This window comes from Camellia sinensis, chromosome 14, assembly GCF_055761805.1.
Source record: "Camellia sinensis isolate YWXY chromosome 14, ASM5576180v1, whole genome shotgun sequence".
In the NCBI taxonomy this organism is placed as follows: Eukaryota; Viridiplantae; Streptophyta; class Magnoliopsida; order Ericales; family Theaceae; genus Camellia; species Camellia sinensis.
The window spans coordinates 73,458,102-73,479,738 of NC_138974.1; the positions used below are offsets into that span (position 1 = coordinate 73,458,102).

At 35.3% G+C, this 21,637-nt stretch overlaps 1 protein-coding gene and 1 long non-coding RNA gene across 2 annotated transcripts; one reads left to right on the forward strand and one right to left on the reverse strand.

Annotated features, from left to right (window-relative positions):
- Nucleotides 1–330: 330 nt before the first annotated feature.
- Nucleotides 331–16,907, reverse strand: LOC114265309 (RNA binding (RRM/RBD/RNP motifs) family protein). Its single transcript, XM_028206078.2, has 14 exons — nt 16,645–16,907; nt 15,738–15,836; nt 13,166–13,293; nt 12,887–13,040; nt 12,650–12,759; nt 12,254–12,337; nt 12,128–12,176; nt 11,926–12,017; nt 4,699–4,837; nt 4,271–4,350; nt 2,632–4,187; nt 1,618–1,725; nt 758–1,514; nt 331–652 (listed from the first exon to the last, which is right to left on the reverse strand). The coding sequence occupies exons 2-13, from the start codon at nt 15,828–15,830 to the stop codon at nt 943–945; spliced, it is 3,165 nt and encodes a 1,054-aa protein (XP_028061879.2). The 5' UTR covers nt 15,831–15,836; nt 16,645–16,907; the 3' UTR covers nt 331–652; nt 758–942.
- A 3,211-nt stretch (nt 16,908–20,118) lies between these two features.
- Nucleotides 20,119–21,249, forward strand: LOC145807390 (uncharacterized). The gene is made up of 2 exons (XR_014350450.1): nt 20,119–20,352; nt 20,946–21,249. It is a non-coding gene; the product is annotated as an uncharacterized LOC145807390 (long non-coding RNA).
- Nucleotides 21,250–21,637: the final 388 nt, after the last annotated feature.

Consider the following 21,637-nt stretch of genomic DNA (forward strand, 5'->3'; position numbering starts at 1 on the left):
CAACTGCTGGAGATAAGTTTGTGGCCATGGCAATATATCCAATTGCTTCTTGCATTTCATTTCATGCACAATATGAACACAAACTACCATGATACTTCTAACTCATTAATCATCTTTAAATACCATGATTTAATCACACACAAAATGGGCACATACTATCATATGCTTCTTTGGATTGGATCATTTAATCATTAACCAGGGAATATTTGAAAACAATAGGGTTGTGCATGGACTACATATTTAATCTGTGAACTTGTGACGACAAAATTATTGAAGTACCAGTCAAAAAATTTCTTCTCTTATTTTTCATCTTTTTCCTCAACAAATATATGATCCAAATGCAACCAAGTGAAACCTTTTTTTTTTTTTTTTTTTTTTTGTCAATTTAATCACACTATAAAATACGAATTTAAATGGTTCCGAACACTCAAGCTGTCCAAATTGACAGACAAATTATTTCAAATTTTATCTGTTCATATTGTTGACCTCTTCCTGATTAGTATCTCTCTCTTTAATTGGGAGCAAACCGCTCAACATCAGGAGAATAATCTGCCTGTCCAATCATATATATCACAAAACGCTCACCATCTTGATGATAATCTCTGCCCTCTGCAATCAACCATTTGTGGCAAATCTGGATCACACCTTCCTTCTGCAAAACAATACAAACAATAAGGAACAAAATATAAAACATCCATATGATGCATAAAAATGTAAAAATCATAATACCAAAAAAATACCATAAACAAAATCATACCTGCTGGTTTCTGGCAACCTCTGTTTCTGAGGTTTTGATCCTTCACCAATGTCCAAACAGCAGAGTCAGAACAATCCAGTGTCAGTTCCATCTTTCTCATGCAAGGCCTTTGATTTCCACCTGATCGCTATGTTTCTCCGATTACACCGCTGATTGCCAAAGCAAACTAGTAAATTAACGATGCATCAAATCCCATATGTCCTGTTGTATAGATCGCCTGAACCGGGCATCTGAAACTTCGAATCCTCATAACCATTATAGACTTTGTTATATCCGAGTCTCTCATTTCTTAAGAGCTCTGCCATACCCATATCGTTTCCGCTCTGAACTTCATTCCAAGCATCCCACTGACCATTTGACATCAGTGCAGTTCTAGGCTGTTGAAGAGCGAGTTGTGAAAAAGGGGATAGATTGTTGGGTAATGATTGCTCCATAATCCTTGAAGAAATTCTATAAGCATCATTAAGCTGAGCAAAACCAACCCCCATGTCGGCATATCTCTGGTTCTGTAGAGGAGAAAGAGATCTTTGCATCAACAACTGAAGTCTAGCCTCATTTTCGAAGGCACTTAACTGTGAAGAGAAGTTTGATCTCATGTCTAAGCTCGCAGCATTATTAAGCCCACCAGGAAGTCTACCCTTGCCAACTGCCAAAATTGCAGGATCCATGAACTCAATATCCGCAGGATTACCAATATTTCCAGCTGGCAGTGCCTGATATTGATTTCTATGCGAGGAAGCATCAAGCAAAGGATTCCCTGCAAAATGGGGGTAATAAGAAGTATATCCAAATTCAAAAATCTCTCTACACCCACAAATCTTGTTAGAAAATGAAGAAGGTAATGGTAGTAAACAACTAACAAGACATGGCATCAAAAGATGGTTCCATTCTCTCATGACAAGCAAAGCCTGGCGGTGGTGCTCTGTTGGGCATTGAAAATCCGGGAGGTGGAACTTGAGCTCTTGCGACTATAACAAGACATTGGAGAGGACAGAGATCAGTTAGTGTTTGAGCAAAAACCTGGTAAGTAGCAGAAAAGGAAGCACATGCAGAAAACAATCAAATAAACAAAGATACTGAAAGAGAAGTGACAGGCTAACTAAAATAATCTACATAAATCTTGCATCTAAGAAGAGCTCTGGTAGAATATGAGCAAAGAGGCTGGTTTTTGGTTTTCAAGGACAGAGACAAATTAATTGTAATCACACATGTGCATAGATTAACCAATGCTTGCAAGAAACAACTGAATGTGACCAAATGTTCATCCCAACTACACAAGGATCAGAAGGTGCCATAAGGATCCAAAAATAAAACGAAAACGACAAATAAACAAAAAATGTAAAAGAAAGCAGCGGCAGGAGAGAGAAAAAATCAGTAGCAAATATAGGCTGCTTAGTGTAAATATCAGAAATGGAAAAATAAGAATAATGCACACAAACACAACACAAAAATTGGAAGATGCCCAAACCAATTAAGCCTCCCAATCAACTAGAATCGGCTACTTAAAAAGATTTTCATCATTGAACTCAATCATGGGCTATATGCTTAGTTAAATTGGAAAATGCCAATCAAAGAATATATTATTTTAACCAGTATCTGTGAAGTGCACATGCACATACAATATACACAAAATGGGGGGAGGGAAAATAATCCCCAGGCCTTGCCCTTTAAACACAAGACAAAGCCCACATGAATGCTGCATAACAAATTACTCCCTAAAAAGAAAAACCAGATGAACATGATGTAAAACAAACATGGATACGAATGCATAAATGAAGTATGAGAATGAGTTGTTTAGTGGCCATCACAAGTTTACGAGCTCTAAGAGTAACATACCAAAAAAATAATACACAAAATTATAATCATTAACTCACCTGAAAGATTATTAGAGGATAAATGAGAATAGCTGCCAGCGAAATTATCAGATTCCTCAATGTTAAATGTAGAGAAACCATTACAATCACCAAGCCTATCAAAATTAAAATCTCTGTTTTCAGCAAAATCAAGTCTTGAAGGACGGTCCTTCAGCATTTGCCCTATATTACTCAAAGATGGTTCGACACCAGATAATTGATTTGTAGACTCCTGTCTTGCAAAAGAGAACCTGGATTGACTGCTATTTTGTCCTTTCCAGGAACTTGATGATTTATGAGATCCCTGCCGCCTATCAGTTTCACCCAACAACTTAGCCATATTCTGAGGTGAAGTCAATGACTCATCCCATGCATCAAAGTCCACTGACAGCATATTTGATATTATGCTGCTCTCTCCCACATTTGTAGCAACATTTTGGTCATCATTAATTGCTTCACCTTCATATCTCCCTACATGCATTCTTTTCACTTCACTTGGAAGTAAATAAGAATATTCACCTGTCCTGTCTGAATCAACAGAACTACTGATTCTATCCTCAGGGTATCTATTAGGTACCCTTGAAACACCAAACTGATGCAGTGCCGCGACTTTGTCAACTTTATTATCTAAAATTTGAGAATTTCGGTTGAAATTGGATGAACCATAGGGCCCATTCTGCTGAGAAGAATACACGCTAGAATGGCTAGAAAGATGAAAGGAATTAGATGGATTAGAGCAGTAGCTTGTGCGAGTAACAATTTCTGGATCCTTGAGTCTCTGATCTTCAAAATATCGCAAATCCTCTTCCACTTCAGAAATTGCAACTTGTGAATCTTTGTTTGCTACTTGAGTTTGGGAATCTGATTTCCAACCAGACTGTTCTCTTGGAAGAAAATCTGATCTCAGATCTGATTGTTCTCTTGTAATAAAACTATCATCAGTAGATGCCACAGATTTCCTGAGGGCAATTGACATCAAAGGTTCTCTAAATTGTGACCCCTGATTTCGAGGTGAATAAACCAAGATATTATCAGAAAGTGAACTATTAGGCCTGGCATCCCTAGAATGTTCATCCCCAAGACGTCCATCAATGTTCAATGACGCCATATCAGAACAAAAATTTTGAAAATTTTCATTAGCAGTAACATTCAGGTCTTTATCTGAACCATAAGACTGCCCAGAAAGGTCAAAAGCACTTGTAATATTAGGTGCAACACTGATGAATCTATCTTTGTCCTCCAATAATGGCGGAGAATGTAACTGACCATTCATTGATGTAACAGGAAGTCCTGAAGGGGCAGGAGCCTCAGAAGCAGTTGTTTGACGATCTGTCCCTTCATACTGTCTACCAGGTTCCAGAGGCTCCTGTTTACCTTTATGTATATTTGTTTGGCCCTCTTCATTGGAAATAAGTTCCTTTCCAATATCACCATGCAATAAAGAAACCTGAGTTGTGCCTGAAACTGCCGTTGAAAATGGCAATGAACCACTACATGTTTCAGGTTTCTGGTTTGAAGGTCCATTTGAACATGCTAAACTTGCAGATGGCGGCTGGATATTAGAGGTGCGTGTTCCCCTGGTATAAAAATAAATAAATACATAATTTAAGGACTTTTATCATAAACTAATAAAAGTTGCGCTAGTCAGTAATTGGCAAACCATGAGGCTGCTGCTGGAAGAACAACAGATTGACCAGAGCTACTATTTGGCGGAGAACCTCTAATACTGCTTGCCAAATTCTGCCAGTCAGATGCAGCCAAGAAAAATCAGAATGAAAGCGAATGCATCGTAACAATCACCATTAACAACACATTTGTGCAAAAACATCCACAACTAAAATGTAAGTGGCAAAATGCATCACAATTGTTCAACTTTATAGTTGAATATTCAGAATGCTCTCAATAACTTGCACAATGAAATTAATAATCCCTAAAAGCAAAACTCCTCTAGCTTCACATAATAAAACACGGGCCTAGCCAAAGGGAAATGCAATCATTTAAACACTATTCCAGGTGAATTGTTAATTCTCTTTCAAAAAAAAAAAAAAAAGCCCAAAGAAAAAAAATTGTAAACACTGAAAATCTTACATTTGAAGCACTTTTACTAATAGGTTTTCCAGAGGAAATGGAGCTGTTAATGTAGTACTCATCTGCTGCTGGTGGTAACACATTCCCTGAACGCCGTTGCATATTATTCGTAGCACCAGTAATTTGTTGGACTCTACTCCTTTAAAATCACTATGCAAGTTAATTAGCTATCCAAGAAACTGCCATAAAACATTTGACACAAGCAAAGCAAAGCATTCTTTCCTTCTGGGTATACACAAACATCTAACCATTTCAATTAAGATAAACTAAAACACAGAATTTAAAAAAGGACAAGGTAGGACGAAATCTTTTAAGTTTCTATAACAAGACTTTATTTTCATATCTACAAAGAAGTTCAATAGCTCCTCATCAAACATTTCTAGGTCTATGAACAATAATGTAAGAAATAATGTATAGAGAAAGAGAGAGAATAAATTGTATGTATTATTATTGATTGATATATTGATTTCTATTACAATGATTCATGATTCCTATATATAGAAGAGGGTGAGTGTGTAGTAGGTAAGGAGTAGGTGAAGTGGAGGTGGTAGTGGTGTAGTGGGTTAGGTTTAGTGGAGTAGGTGAGGTGGTAGTGGTGTAGTGGGTTAGGTTTAGTGGAGTAGGTGAGGTGGTAGTGGTGTAGTGGGTTAGGTTTAGTGGAGTAGGTTTAAGTGGGTGAAGTAGGTGGAGAGTAGGTGGATTTTAACAGCCCCCCGCAAACTCAAGGGGGATAGGAACTAACCAACTTGAGTTTGGAGAGAGTAACAAAACAAGAAAATACATAAAAATAAAAGAGGATAAGAGACACTGTATGGTCGTGTCAGACCATTGGTGAAGACACTGGATGGTGGTGTCATAGCATTGTAGAGGACACTGTATGGGGGTGTCATAACCATGTAGAGGACACTGTATGGTGGTGTCATAACGGTGTAGAGGACACTGGATGGCGGTGTCAGACCGATGTAGAAGACAGTTTATGGGGTCATGTCGGACCGTTGTAGCAGACAATGTGGTGACAGTTGTTGTGACAGTTTACGGAGTCTTGCTGGACCCTTGTAGAAACTAACCGGAATCAATGTCGGGACAGTTTACAGAGTCTTGTCGGACCCATAAAGGAGCTAACCAGAATCAATGTCGGGACAGTTTACAGAGTCTTGTCGGACCCTTGAAGGAGCTAACCGGAATCAATGTCGGCACAGTTTACAGAGTCTTGTCGGACCCATAAAGGAGCTAACCGGAATCAATGTCGGGACAGTTTATAGGGTCATGTCGGACCGTCGTAAAAGTTGCACCCTCAAAAGGTGTGCCCAATCTTTCAAAAGGCGTGCCATCAAAAGGCGTGCCCAATTCATCAAAAGGCGTGCCATCAAAAGACGTGCCATCAAAAGGCGCGCCCATATTGTCGGCGAGCGTCGAGCGGCGCATGATGCGTGTGTCTGCCGCTTCGTCAGGGTCTTTATAAATCGAAGCGGAGGCTGAGGTTGGGAAGCATAACAAACCAGTCTGAAACCTCTGAACCTTTGCAGTCTGAAACACTCTGTAACCAACCCTTCTCTGAAACACTCAGCAACCCATAACATGGCCTCTTCTTCCCGTCCAGCTAACCAGAACATGGCCTCCTCTTCCCGTGGGCTACTTACGCTCTTTCCAGAACTGAATGAGTCCACAAGAGAAATAACTGGTGCGGTGGCCAGTGAACCTCAACCAAACACCTCTGGTTTTGCTCCGTTGAACTTTCCGATGCGGTCGGTGGAGCAAAAAATGGCAGTGCAGTCGGATGTGGAGGCCAATCAGTATACCTTGAAGTCATGTGTGGAAACCATGACTGCGGTTACAAATTTGTCGAACCGGCTGCAGAGTAGGACAAATGAGGTGCAGCAGTTAAACGCCCAACTGGCTCTGCTCCAACGCATGTATAAGGATGCGCGAGCAGAGATAAGTGTGCTAAAGGCGGAAAACAAGGAGCTGAAGCGGAAGGCCAGTTTTATGTTCCGATTTGGAGGGCCGCCATATGCTGCAGTGGAGGAGCAGGGAGTAGTGATCATGCCCAGTGGAGTGGGAAACACGGAGGCAACACCGGCAAGGGCCGCCCAAGACGGTGGCAAGAAGAAAAGACCGGCGGAATAGGCGAGAAGAAAAATCCCACTGTTCCGATTTGTGTTGGTTGTGTTTTGTTTTGTTTTGTGTTTTTTTATTTTTATTTTTTTTTATTTTTTATTTTTTTATGGTGTAAAATGCTGATCGGGGTTGATCCCCGGCATGAAGAAATGACAAGTTTGTAAAATGTTGTTTTTTTTTTTTTTTGTTTTTTTGTTTTTTTTTTTTTTGTTTTGGGAGTGTTTTGTTGAAAAAATAAAAATAAAATGAAAGAAAACAAGGGAGAAAGAAAATAGATAAAAAATATTTATAGATGGATTATATGAAAAACATCAGTGCGATTGTTTCAAAATAAAGTGGGGTATTTAAAAAAGAGGAAAAGTGACTTGGAAAAAATAAATAAAAATAAGTGATTTTTGAAATCAAATGGAGGAGAGAGAGGGACAAACCCATGTGATGAAGTGGAGAGAGAGTCGGTGAGTGGGGTGCAAAAGGTGAAGGAGAAATGATGGATTGAAAATGGTTTGGGTCAAAAGTGGACACTGTTAGTGGGGAACATGAGTGCATTGATTATTTGATATAATAATAATAATAATAAAAAATAAAAAGTTAGAACAGTTGGAGAGAATGAGTGGAGTATGGTAAGGGTTTCATCCAAAGCCAAAATTCCTGCAGCGAATCACTTCGCAAATCCTAGCATGAGCTTTTTCTCTTTCCAGGCTTATTCATGAATTTCCTGGTGATTTCAAGAGCCTCTGGTGGCATTGTGGCAGAGAACACCCCAACCTGGATTTTGGGTGGCAGCAACTGAGAACACCCCAACCTGGATTTTGGGTGGCAGCAACTGGAAAATATCATAGATCTGATTTTTAAAAACCTCGTGACCGCATTTCATCAGCTTCATCCAAGACAAACATTTTGATGTAAACAGGGCGAAGTGATTGTCTCCGCAACATGTCAAACACACGACCAGGAGTACCAAGAACAACATGAACCCCACTGGAGAGAATGCGCTGATCTTCGCGCACACTAGTCCCTCCAACACAAGCATGAACCTTCACACTTTGCTGGGCAAGTTCAAGAGTGGGTGGAAGAACCAAAGCTTGGCACTCAACCAAGCTATAATCTAGCTGCTGCAGAATTCCAGAGCAGAATGTTGCAGTGTTTCCAGTTCCAGACTGTCTCGTCATATGAGGTGAAGAATTCTTCTCCATCAGCCTCACACATGACTACAGTTGCACAAATCTTTGTTGATTTTATCAGCGGAATAGGTTGAGGCCCGGCGGGCAGCTAAGGTGAGGTTGCCGCCCGCCGGGGAAGCGAAAATACTAGGTTTTAAACCAGCTCTGATACCATGTAAGAAATAATGTATAGAGAAAGAGAGAGAATAAATTGTATGTATTATTATTGATTGATATATTGATTTCTATTACAATGATTCATGATTCCTATATATAGAAGAGGGTGAGTGTGTAGTAGGTAAGGAGTAGGTGAAGTGGAGGTGGTAGTGGTGTAGTGGGTTAGGTTTAGTGGAGTAGGTGAGGTGGTAGTGGTGTAGTGGGTTAGGTTTAGTGGAGTAGGTGAGGTGGTAGTGGTGTAGTGGGTTAGGTTTAGTGGAGTAGGTTTAAGTGGGTGAAGTAGGTGGAGAGTAGGTGGATTTTAACAAATAAAATCTTCATACAATTTCGACAGTGTTCATAATATATCAGGACTTTAAAACAGTAGCAGTACCGAACATGGTATAAGTTTCCAAACTTCAACATTTGTGTGCACTTCAAAAACTCCTTACATTTACAAAAAAAAAAATAAAAAAAAATAAAAATAATAATAATAATAATAATTAAATTAAATTAAATTATAAAAAAATAAAATAAATAAAAAATATAAAAACTAAACATTTTACAAAAATAAATAAATGAAGTAATGACAATTTTATAGGATTTCAAATGTTGGTTTAGTCCCCTTTGCAATTTGAATTAAATCCAGCCCAAAAGACAAAAGTGAAACAGAAACCATGGTAGAGGGAAAGGAAGTTGTTTTGATTAGCTTGGAAACAGAAATATTTCAGAGAAACAAGGGAAATGAGGGAAAAAAATTGAAAATGTCTGGAAACAAAAAATGAAACATATATAAATGTCAATAGTTTCTCAATAATTAAATAATTGAGCAGGTCATTTGAATCTTATAAACAAAACGTTTAAAGGCTTAGTTCGAAAAAGGTTTTCTCCCTTTTAAAAAAAATATTTTTAAAACATGCAAAATTCTTCTCTCATGACTGATTTATCTTCTCTCTATCTCCCGTCCTTTCTAGTTTCTCAGATTCTCTACTAAATTTCATATTTTTTTTATTCTCAATTTTTTTTTTTTCTTTTGACAAAAAGGGGCAAATAGAAATATGTGCATGGTTAAATATTCTTAATAGGTGTCGACACAACTCATTGTTTAGGTATGTTTCATAATGTGTTTTGGTAAAGTTTCAGTAAAAGCATTGGAATTTCAATATTCCACTGATGTTTCGTTTCAATCTCCTAGGAAATGGAAATGTTTTGACCATTCAATGGGAAAGAAATAAAATTTTGTTCCTTGGCAGAGGGAAGAAAAATAAGAAAGCCCAATAATTCTATGCATAAAGATATTTCACATCAATTCAAAGCCATTTCAAAATCAAGATTTTCAACTTTCATAACATCTTGAACAGCATATCCCAACTATTCAAAGTAGCTAGAAAAAATTCAACACTCAATTCAGCAATCACAATCCCACTTATTCCGAGGCCCCGTTTGCTTCCAGAGATAGAATGAAGGGGATTGATTGTTTCCAGAGATAGAATAGAGAGAATTGATAGTGAGGGGATTAGTAAAATTGTGTTTATTGTGATGATAGTTGTTAGTGTCGGGATTGTTGAATTATTTTTATATACAATAATAAAATAAATAAAATTATGATTTTTACTGTTCAAAAAATACAAAAACATTAAACATTAATGTTAAAAAAAATGCCCAACAAGTAAAAAAAAAAATCACTTGACCGGTTGACCGGCCGGACGACCGATAACACCCTAAGCCGAACGGACTAATTTCTAATACCACTTCCTAGCCCAGACTCCTAATCCGTTGCCCAAGGCCTATCCTAAGCCGAAGGGACTACGAATCCGGAGTTCAATAACCAAAACAAACATAAGCTAATTTTACTGGTCATCACTAACAGTCCGGAGTGGACTGCTAGTGCAGAAAACAAACGGGGGGCCTGAAACTGTGACAAAAGGGAACAATGTTTCAACTTCAAAGACAAAAAACAAGAAATAGACATTTTATTCATTCCAACGCAAGCCTTTCAATATTTATAGAACTTTAAGCATTCCTCTAAAGAAAAGTTGAATATGAAGTTTTGAAAAAAAAAATGATTACACTTTTAAATTGTGGTCTCATTTAGGCCTGTGAATGAACAGTGGATCAAGGGTGATCCCAATCCAAACCAAAAAGTAAAACCACCGACACAATAATCCAACAGATCAGAAAATACTTAATCTGAACACAGAACTGTCAGTTATCAGACAACTAAGCTGATCTGACCTGACCTGACCTGACCTGACCTGACTCAATACAATTAAAACTGTTGGAAAGGGCTCAAAATGAAATAGAATATTTCTGCTATACAACTTCTTGATGGGCTAAGTGGAACAAAACAAGTTCACATAGAACTTTTTTTTTTTTTGTTTGAAATTCATACAAAGCTTTGATTCTTATTCCAATCAAAAAACCCTTTTTCCCAGTAAGTGAAGCCTTAGGGTTTTTGCCAGCAAAAGCATGGTTTCAACTTTTTTAAAAAATATGTTTAACATCACCATTATTTTCATATCTTGACAGCAGAAGATAAGCAAAATTGAAAATAGGGAATGGGTTGCGCAGATGCTTAGGGTGAACCGGACTAGGAAAGGAGATGAGATGAGTTTGGTGAGAGAGAGAAATGCAAAAATATGCATGCCCACGTGCATGAGAGAGAGAGAGAGAAGCTAAAAAACCAGGGGAAACCCTATAAAACAGGGGCAGGCAGAGCTCAATAGGAAATGGTAGAGAAAAAAACCCAAAATATTTTACATCGACAAAGAAGCCACAAAATAAAACCACAGCTTATTAGATCAGATTCGGATCAGAATCCGGTTCACTGGCAGGCTTGGTTTCAGGTTCGTATTCCTTCATTTTAATCCAAGACTTCCAAGGACTGGTATCTTTGCACCAACAATGATATTTTTAGTCAAATCAAATCATTAACAGATCAGATCAACTAACTCTGTACCTGATCTGTCAAGAATTGAACCTACAAGATTCCGATTGTAATCAGTTTATCAAGTTTGAACCACAAATACAGCTTATTGAATCAGATTCAGATCAAAATCCAGTCAATTGGCAGGCCTGGTCTCAGGTTCACATTCCTCTACATTTTAAGTTTTAACCCAAGACTTCAAAGGACTGGTAGTTGCCTCACCACTGCTAACAATGATTATAATTGTAGTCATAGCAGTAGCTGAATATGGTGCTTAAAAAAGGATGAAACAAATAAAAACCCTGGTCAGTATGTTCTTAGCTTGCTTTTAATATTGGCAACATCTTGCAAAATATCATGAGATGTAAGTTTCGGACTGAGGGGATGTTATCATTATCCTAATATTTTGCCCTAAAATATCTTGACTAATAATATTGTATCCATCCATTATATCTGGTAAATGCATTAGATTCAGTGAGATAATGTCAAACTAAATGGGCAACTGACTTTCCTAGGGTTAAAACCAGAGGGGCAGAAGAAATAAGGGAAAATGTGGGCTTTTCAATCACTGACTATTGTCCAAAACCCAGTACACCAGCAACATAAGTTTTCCGGTTGGATGGCCCAAAATCGCAGGAAAGAATGATATTAAAAACTCGGGTTCTTAAAGTAAAAACCTGAAGAAAAACAATCACAATTTTCTATGTTTAGTCAAAAAATTGTTCCCGAACAGTTCCAACACTACAATTCCAGTGTTAATTCACAAACATTCATGCATGACCTCACAATATTGAGCCATAGGGCCACATTTTAACTAAAGAAAAGGGAAATGAGAAAATAGTTGGACGAATCACAATATGAAGATACCTTGTGTATGCTGATATTATTTCATCTTTAGTGAAACTATCCTCTTGTGAACCAACCTCATGCAAATACAGACAATCAGGATTGCTGCAAGGCTGCACCAACAAGAGCTCAATACTCAATTAAACCAGATTACCTAAAATCAATTTTACCAAATGGTATATCCCATAGACCAATTTCTAATCAATAACTGAGGAGAACATACCACATTTCTCAGCCATGCATGACAATACTTTGTGGTTCCAAAACATGCCCTACAACATGAAATCCAAACACCTAAATAAAAGAAATACAGAATTAAACATTACTCTTGAATGTAAGCTGCACCAACCTCAAAGATCTACCATCCAAGAAAAACCCATGTACCGATTGAATACATCGAACTGCTTCCTCCTCCTTTGAGTAAGTAATATATCTAGGACAAATATGGAAGGCAGAACAGAACGATCATTAAGTCATAAAAACAAAAATATGTAAACAAGACAGAACCAACAACATGATGCCATGACTACTGCAGATAAAACACAAATGGAGAAACTGCACCTTCAGAATACTATTAATATGATTACAGCACATATTATCAAGTACCCATGAATTTTTCTATTTTCCATGTGCATATTATTGACTAACAGAATTCTGAACTGAACAACCAATGTTTGCAAGAACCATTTTTGAAGTAATTTGTAACTTAAAACAAATGTCACGTCCTTACGGATTAAATACTTACACACTACAAGTATTGTTTGCAAAATGTTGAATAGTACCAGCTGCTGTCCGAGATATAGACACCTTCAACACTTTTCCATACTGACCAAAATACTCTCTGTGCTGGAGAAGCTGCTTATAAAATGTTAAAGCCATTAATGTGCAGATCAGCACCCCTCAGTTATGAAGAATGAGGTGGTGAGAAAGGAGAAATGATGCATGTGTGTGTGTCACACACACACACACACAAGGTACACACCTCTTCATCTGCTAGATTTAGAGGTAACCCCACAATGTAGACGAGATTCCGTTGAATCACTCGCACGCTACTGAGTTGCTTTCTTCCTTCAGATGTCTTACTTTTTGCCTTCTGTGACTTCATTTTTCTCTCTATATTCATCTCAGCCACCAACCTGCCAGGTTGATCATGATGACCAGATGAAAATCTTAAAACTAAGATAATAATAACTTCACGAATGAGTCAGATATATGTTACAGAAGAGTTCATTGTTGACAAAATATTTTTCCAGATGTTAACCTTCCACAGTTTGCTGCCATCCCTACGATCTTTTCCTTGTTATAAGGGGTACGGCATGCGGGACATCGCCCTTCTGTCTCATCCTTCTCAGCCATGTTCATTATGTGATGCCAGCACCAAATGCAGATCTGCAAAAATGCTTACACAGTTTACTTTCAATAATTAGAACAAGATACCATCAACTATCACAACGGTTGGTAAAAAAAAGCATGCTTGTTATAGGACCTTTCATATATTTCTTCTATAGAGAAGCCGCATTAACTTCTGTCTATAAACACTTACCATATTAGGTACAATGACAACTTAGAGATTCATACTTCACTTTGGATTTAGTAGAACCAACAAAGATATATTGTCGCAGAAAGTGAGATAAACATTACCAGATTTATAACTTTAAGAATTTTCTTCTTTCATTTTGGTTTTGAACCTGGTAGATTAAAACATTCAACAAAGTTTAAAGAGGATGCTTTCCTCATTTCATGCCTATCCCATGCCAATAAATGTGGTGGTGAGGTTATTTGACGATTCAACAACCATATATACATGCGGTGATAACATACCAAGGACAATAAACATGACCAGTCTGGCAACTGTCTCCCAAAAACTACATTCTACAGTTTACAGAAGGTAGAATTCCGGAAATGAAACTAGTTAAGGAATGCTTTTAACTCGAATTCTCAAACACAAGTGGTTTGTCAAGCCCCCCTTCATCAAAGTTTACAGAGAAGGCCGTTCAGCCAAGGTACCTCTCTCTCTACGCACTCTGCTCCAGTCCTCTAATCAACATATAACACGTGCATAAAGGCATGCAACAATTGCATTTTACTAATAACTTCTTTTTAAGTACATAATAGCTCCTTAGGTGTAAATTTTGAGCTAGTTCCCACAAACCCAACAATATTGGAAATAAAATAGCTACCTTTCGTGACCTTTCCAATGGTGCTTTGTCAGGTGGTAAGTAAATGTGTTCACTAAAATCATCAAATTTAATGACCAAGCATGTATGAGTTAAAGGATTTGACAACCAGGACAAAAAGCATAAAAAAAATTAGACTAGAAGAATATGAAAAGAAAAAAAAATAAAAAATCAATCTGATGACTAGGATTACCAGCATTGGAAGTACACAAGCAAATGTCAAAACATACAAATAGGAAATTTTTGTCATTTTCCCTTTTCCTCTTTATTTTTTTAAAAATTATGGATATATTGTTTCATCTATGCATCTATCTTGATATTTGATTATTGTTGCCATATCTTTGTGGATTATTTGTTGTTTTGACAGTGCCATAGTTTGTGTCATTAAACATTGTAAGCTTTTGAGCAGCATTACGTGCGTTTTGTCAGCTATTTAGCATTTTGGCTGCTAGGTTCCCTTCTCTAATTTGTTTATTTGTATACGCCAGTGATCTCTCTAATCTGTTGCTTCACGTGAAATTTTCTTTTGAGCAGCCTTATGTGAGTTTTGTCAACTATTTAGCATTTTGGCTGCTAGGTTCCCTTCTCTAATTTGTTTGTTTGTATACGTCAGTGATCTCTCTAATCTGTTGCTTCAGGTGAAATTTTCTTTCATCTTTGTACTCCTTAATTTTTAAAAAAAAAATAAAAAGGAAAAGGGAAAATGACACAAACTATGGCGCTGTCAAAAAATAATAATGATCCACAAAGATATGGCAACAATAATCAAATATCAAGACAGACACAGATGAAACAATATATCCATAAAATACGGCAGTATTAACCAAACATTAAGGACATCACCAATAATTGTGAGGTTGTGTAAATGCAAAACAGTAGCTGGCGAGCTAGGAAGCACAGCCATGGGACAAAAGATGTGTGTCCATGAAGTGTCCCTATTGTGTCCAACAAAAAATAATAATTAAAAAAATTGACACACTTCATGGCGTGTCAGACAAGTGAATAAGCATGTCCCTGCCATGTTGGACATGGACACAATATCCATCTTGGAGTGTCAGTGCTTCTTCTGCTGGCCCCAGCAACAATTGATTTCATGCAACTTTCATGTTGAAACAATTGAATAAATCAAGACCTGTTATAAGCCTTATAATAGAAACTAATTTTAGTGGTTGATTTTTTTCATAAAACCATCATACTAGACAATCATTTAACAGACAGATCACTGAATTTGCCAACACACAGAAAAGAAATTCTTCTATTCTACCACAAATTCTTGTCACAGGACGCACAGTCATTTAGGCTAAACTTAGTTTGCATTCATGCTGTTTAGATATATAGTTTTACACAATTCACCATAATGCTGATTTTATTATAGGGTCTTGTTAACATGCGCCCTAAAGGCATATGTCAAAAGGTTTTAAAAGTATATTCAATATTGCATGAACTTTTATGTATAATATACAATCTTTTTACACTTCTTAGGACACACATTAACAAAATCCTTTATTACATCCCCGGACAGTTGCTCATGAAAAAGCCTCCGAAGAAAGCTCTCCATTATATTATTTAATCAATGCCACTATATACTCCATATGTTGGTACTTCCAACACTTAAAGACCTACTCAAAGGAGTTGGGAAAGAAAAGGCTCTCAAACCTCATAACCACATTTGCAAGGCTTCAGTTGCCGATCTGTCAAATCCATCTCTTCCGCGCAGAGAGGACAATTCCTTTCTCCTTCATCGCTCATGATTGCCTTTAAAATAAAAACAGTTAACACACAATAAGAATCTATAAAATATAAAAATAAAAAAATCAACCCCACCATCAATTTAATAAATGTACATAAATACAAGAGAATACATGCCCACAAAACACCAATAACCATTTTTTTCAGTTGTATAACCCAACCCTAATAATTATTCTATAAGTTTATACCCAAGGTGACAGATGATAACTTCAAAAGAGGAACAATATTCTAGGTGTTGCATCCAATGGTAAACTAGTAACCAAATTCGTTAAACCCCTCACATTCTTATTTGTTTGAAGATATGTTCCACATTCACATTATCAAGAATAACAAATCATCTACAAGATTAGAAGATAATTTTGGTTTTCCTATTGATAACGAACTCTACTAACTAACAAAACCCTAAAAAATAAATAAACTGACTTTGAGCTGAAAATCAGAGTGTCTGGAAATCTCAAATCAAGCCCTAATCCAAATTAAATTCAGGAAATTCACGATTATGAATAATTTTTCAGATTGATAACATACACCGAGCCCACATAAAAACAATCAAGACAAAAAATTTAATAAAAAAAATATAATTCAGCTGAATAACCAAAATAAAAAATCGACAAGAATCAAATTAAATTGTTTGCATGCAGCTAATAAACTAACAATCATCAGAAATCAAAATTAATTAAACAAAATAAGCCAGAAATAATGAATCAAACAGACAGGAAATTAGGATTTAAATCTAAAAAAAAAAAAAAAGATCTAGAAAGAAGGACGGAAGAGACAATTAGGGTTTGAGATTGGAGCTCGAAGACAGACTTACAGTGGTGGTTGTGGGTGGTGGATCGATAAGAGGAATCGGAGAAGATAGGTTGAGAGAGACGCAGATGAGAGAGAGAGAGAGATGTGGCTTTTTTTCTTCTTTTTTTTAATGATGGTTGTGTTGTGAATTTCCTCTCTGTGCGTCGCTGTCAATGAATATATTTGAGTGTTTTAAAGAGTACCCTTTGATTTTACGCGAAACTACGGAAATACGCGTTTGCTGTCCTCCGTTTTTGTCGAGCTTGGGAGCTGGATGTGAACGTTGTTTCTCTATGTGGCACGGCTCCAATTTGTTTCGATTGATATGCATGGCGCAATTTTTAAGGTTAGTTTGGGAATTCGGTTTTTTTTTTTTTATAGTAATTTTTTAATTTTTTATGATATATAAAAAGAATATTATTTTTAATTATTTTAATTAAAAAAAATCAAGTTGTCAAGTTTTTTAGATCTCGTTTAGGAATGTGTTATTTTAATAATTTTTTTATTTTTTATAAAAATATGTACAGAAAAATAGAAAGACTGATATCATAACTAAGGCTGAGCAAGAAATCCGTAAAATCCGTAATCCAATCCAGTCCAGTCCAATCCGATAGGTTTGGATTGGTTGTTTGAATCCGTGGTTCGGTTCCGGATTGAAGAATTAAAAATCCGTAGTCCATGGATTGGTTCCGGATTAAACCCCACGGTTCCGGATTGGAACCGATCCGAACCGTATACAAATAATCTATATTTTTATTATGCATCCTCCCTCATAGTATCTTCTTTTATTTTATATAAAATCTAAACTTAAACTTAAACCTCGTATAATATCTTCTTTTATTACTTTTGTTTGTTAGTTTTTAGTGTTAATTTGTAATGGTCAAAATACTTATGGTGAAACCAGTTTTTTTTATGATTGTTTAAATTCCAGAATATTATGTCGCTATTATAGAAAAACTTGTTGCTATTATAGAAGTAATATAGCGCTATGTTTATATTTTTATAAAATTAAAGTGTTATATATATATATTTTTGTTATTTAATTATGTGAATCCGTGGTCCCAAACCGATCCAATCCGTGTTTAAATGGATTGGTTCGGATTGGTTCCAAGATTTAAACGGATTGGATTGGTTCCGATTTTTTAGGAACCGTAGATAACGGATTGGTCCTGGTTTTATCCCAATCCGGTCCAATCCGGACCATGCTCACCCCTAATCATAACTTATAATTTCTTCTTGATTTTTTAGGTAAAATACTAAAATCTTCAAACAAAGTCTTAATTTGAATTAAACTTTATTTTTACTCTTATAGTTGCATTTTTATGCTAACCCTTTCATCAATTGTTGTTATCTTAAAGAAAAAGAAAAATCGGCGTGTGCAAGCCTAAGAATTTAGCAATTCTCACACAAAAATGAAACTTCTATAATTTGTTTTAAAAAAAAAATTAATCTATATAATTTCTCATATTTTGTTTTACAGTCTAAAATGTTAATGAAATTGAAATTACAAGAACAAAAGTAAAAGTTCACTTAAATTAAATGGATAATTCACCCTAACATTTTTTTAACTTATTACTACTATTTGAACATTCTAATTACAAATGTAATTTAATTCATTGAAAAAATTTTATATAATTCCAAAATGAATGTCTAAGAATGAGGGATTTGAGCACTTCTATCTTCAATTTTTTTGTCTTTTCACTGCATTATTAACCACTAGATTAATTGATATTTCAAAACTTGTGATCTAACTGTTTAAGCACATTATGATATGAAATAAAAAAATGAATTTGGTAACATGTGATCTTATATATTGAAGTGATGGTTATCATTTGTCCTAAACAACCATAGTCCGCACCCAAGTTGAATGAGGTTTTGGTTGGGCCTGAGCCTCTGGTTTGAAACTTGATCTAGCCTAACCTGCTTGGGAAACATGAAATTAATCTTAAAAATTCAAAAAAATATGCCTTAAATCTTAGCTCCATAGCTAAGTCTGTCTCTCAATCTGGCCCGCAAATCCATCTAGTTCAAGTTCATTGGGCAAGGTTGGAAAAAGTTTGGGACTCTCAATTTAGGAACCCCATGACCTTCAAATGTGTATGATTGGTCCATGTGTGTTTTGTTTTTTTTTCCCTCTCTCTCTCTCTCATAGAATGATGTGAGGATTGTGGGGATAGAGTTTTGTGGAGGTCTCAATTATTGCTCAACAAGATTTAGACATAAGGTTTTAGCCTTCCGCCCATCCAACTCGAGACTGTCAAGAAAAAACCCGCTTGAGCACCATTTGCGACCCAACCCAAATCCTAATACAGCTCAAGAATTCTAAAACATGAGGACTTATTCATTAAACAATATTTAAATCAATATAACATCTTAATATGACTAATCATAAAATTATAATTTTAGAATGTTCATAATAAATTTAATATTTTCATTTGAAATATCAACTTTTAATAATTGATTTAATATCGATGTATTATTTTTGTTCAATCAAAACTCTAAATACAATTCAAAATAATATATTAAATTTATTTTATTTTTTATATAAATTTTTGTACTCTCTTCGTGCATAGCACGGATTTATTACTAGTAACAGTAAAATTCACAAATCCATGTGTTTGATATTATTATTATTTTCAATTTTTTTGTCCTTTGAAATTGAAAAGTGAAAATTGATTCATAAAATGTTTTGACAATCGTTATCCAAATATATTTTTTACAACAGTCATATTTAAAAGTGTTAAATTTTTAATAAGAATTTTTTTTATATATAAATTTTCAAAAAGTATTTATGCAACAGAAACGAAATAATATAAAAATAATGTTTTTTTGATTAACTTTAATAAATTAAAAGGAAGATGAATAGCCAAGAAAACAACGTATTTTGGCAAGGGAGAAGCTTTTCTGTAGTCCTCATCTGGATTGTAAAGGCAATGTCCAGGCCCATGAGACTCACTACGGCCCCATTATCTTCACCATTCATTGTTTAGGACTTTTGGTATGTGTCATCCACACACCAAAAATAAATAAATAAATAAATAAATATATTTGTTTGATCTAATAATTATAACATTTCATTTTATCGCATTTGTCACTTAAAAAAACAAACAGCAAGTGTGTTTTTAAAAATAAACCATTCATTTTTTTAAGATAAATGTAATAAAATAAAAATGTTACGATTATCAAATCGATTTTTTATTTTTTTATTTTTTGTAGAAATGATGTACACGAAGAGTCCTAAAAACTGAACAACAAGTGTATTTTAAAAAATAGACCATTCATTTTTTTAAATAAAAATGTGATAAAATGAAAATGTTATGATTATCGGATCGAGTTAATTTGTTTTTGTAATGATATACATGAAGAGTCCTAAAAATTAAAAAGTTCAAATTATCAAAATAAGATCTGTAATGGGTCTCACAGGTCCGAATAATGCTTCTCCAATCCAAATGAGGATTGTCTCTCCCTTGTTTAAACAAGGGGTTTTTTTTTTAAGCTCCCTAATAATAACAATTTTCTGCATAAAGGACATTAAAAAATGTAATACTGCCTCAGGTCCCTAACCAAAATACCCACGCATTTTATCAATTTCTTGGACCAAAATACCCTACGTCTGTTCATCTTCAAATGAGTTGAATGTTGACAAGATCAGCAGAGATGAGCTTTACGAGTATTGGTCTCAAGTCATTGATCAGAGCTTCGATTCTCGACTCCAGATCTTCTTCGACATGTATGCATTATTATTTTTTCTTTTCAAAAAAATTTAATAGATGTATATATATATGATACATACATATATATATATATATATATATACAATTTGTTGCTTACTGTCTTGACTAGTATATATATGATAATTAATCAATTAAGACCATTTGCAACCATAATCAAACAGTCACTCTTGGTTATCTTATCTATGGTTGCAAACATATATATATATATATGATACATACATATATATATACAATGTCAGCACATATATATATATATATATATCCAGTGTTGAATATAACATCTTCAGGTTCAAAATTTCTCTGAGTGTTGAATATAACGTCTTTTGATTTTTTGGGTTTAGTAGAATTGGAGTTTTTTCTGGAAAAGCAATATTTGGACCCCTACTTGAAGAATATTGGAAAAAGAAGCTTGAGGAAGAGGCAGCAGTAGAGGAAGGCTTAAAGTAATCCAGAGAAATTTGAATTTTCTCTGGATTCAACCCAGAGAAATTTGAATTTTCTCTGGATTCAACCCAGAGAAATTCATACCATTAAGTTTAAAGAAAATCTATCACAAACTCATAGAAGAACTATTAATTTGTTTGTGCAGGAAATTGTGATTGAATCAGCAGCAGCAAAACCAATGACAAATTGATAAAATCAGAGTTTTATCGTTCCAGAGAAATTCTGGACCAGAGAAATTTGAAATTTCTCTGGGTTGAATCCAGAGAAATTCCTGGGAAGTCCAGAATTTCTTTGCTTCCAACTGATGATGGGTTGCTTTCCTTCCAACTGTCAAAATTGAACTGCTTTCTGTACATTTGGGGCTTCTTATTGAAGCTTCTTGTGTTCTTGTTTTTGTAAATTTCTCTGGCTTGCTACTACTCTATTGGTGTGGCTAATTTTCTCTGGCATTTATAATTTTCTCTGGCCAAATTACTTTTCTTACTTGTGTGTCTAATTTTCTTTGGCAGCATTTATAATTTTCTCTGGCCACATTATGTTTATGTCTTGTGTCTAATTTTCTATGGCATATTTATTTTGTTCAATGCTACCTTGTAATTTTCTCTGGGATTACAAGGTAATTTTCTCTGTCAAGGTAATTTTCTCTGTAATTTTCTCTGTTGCTACCTTGAAGAACCAATAAGCATCAAGATCAAGACACCAACTTCAAGGGTGATTTTCACTCAACTACAAGCTTAACATTTTCTCTGTCATTTTCATTGGATTATAATAACAAACCTATGATTTTCTCTATACTACAAAGAAAAGTCCAGAAACATGAATAGTGCAAAAAAAAAA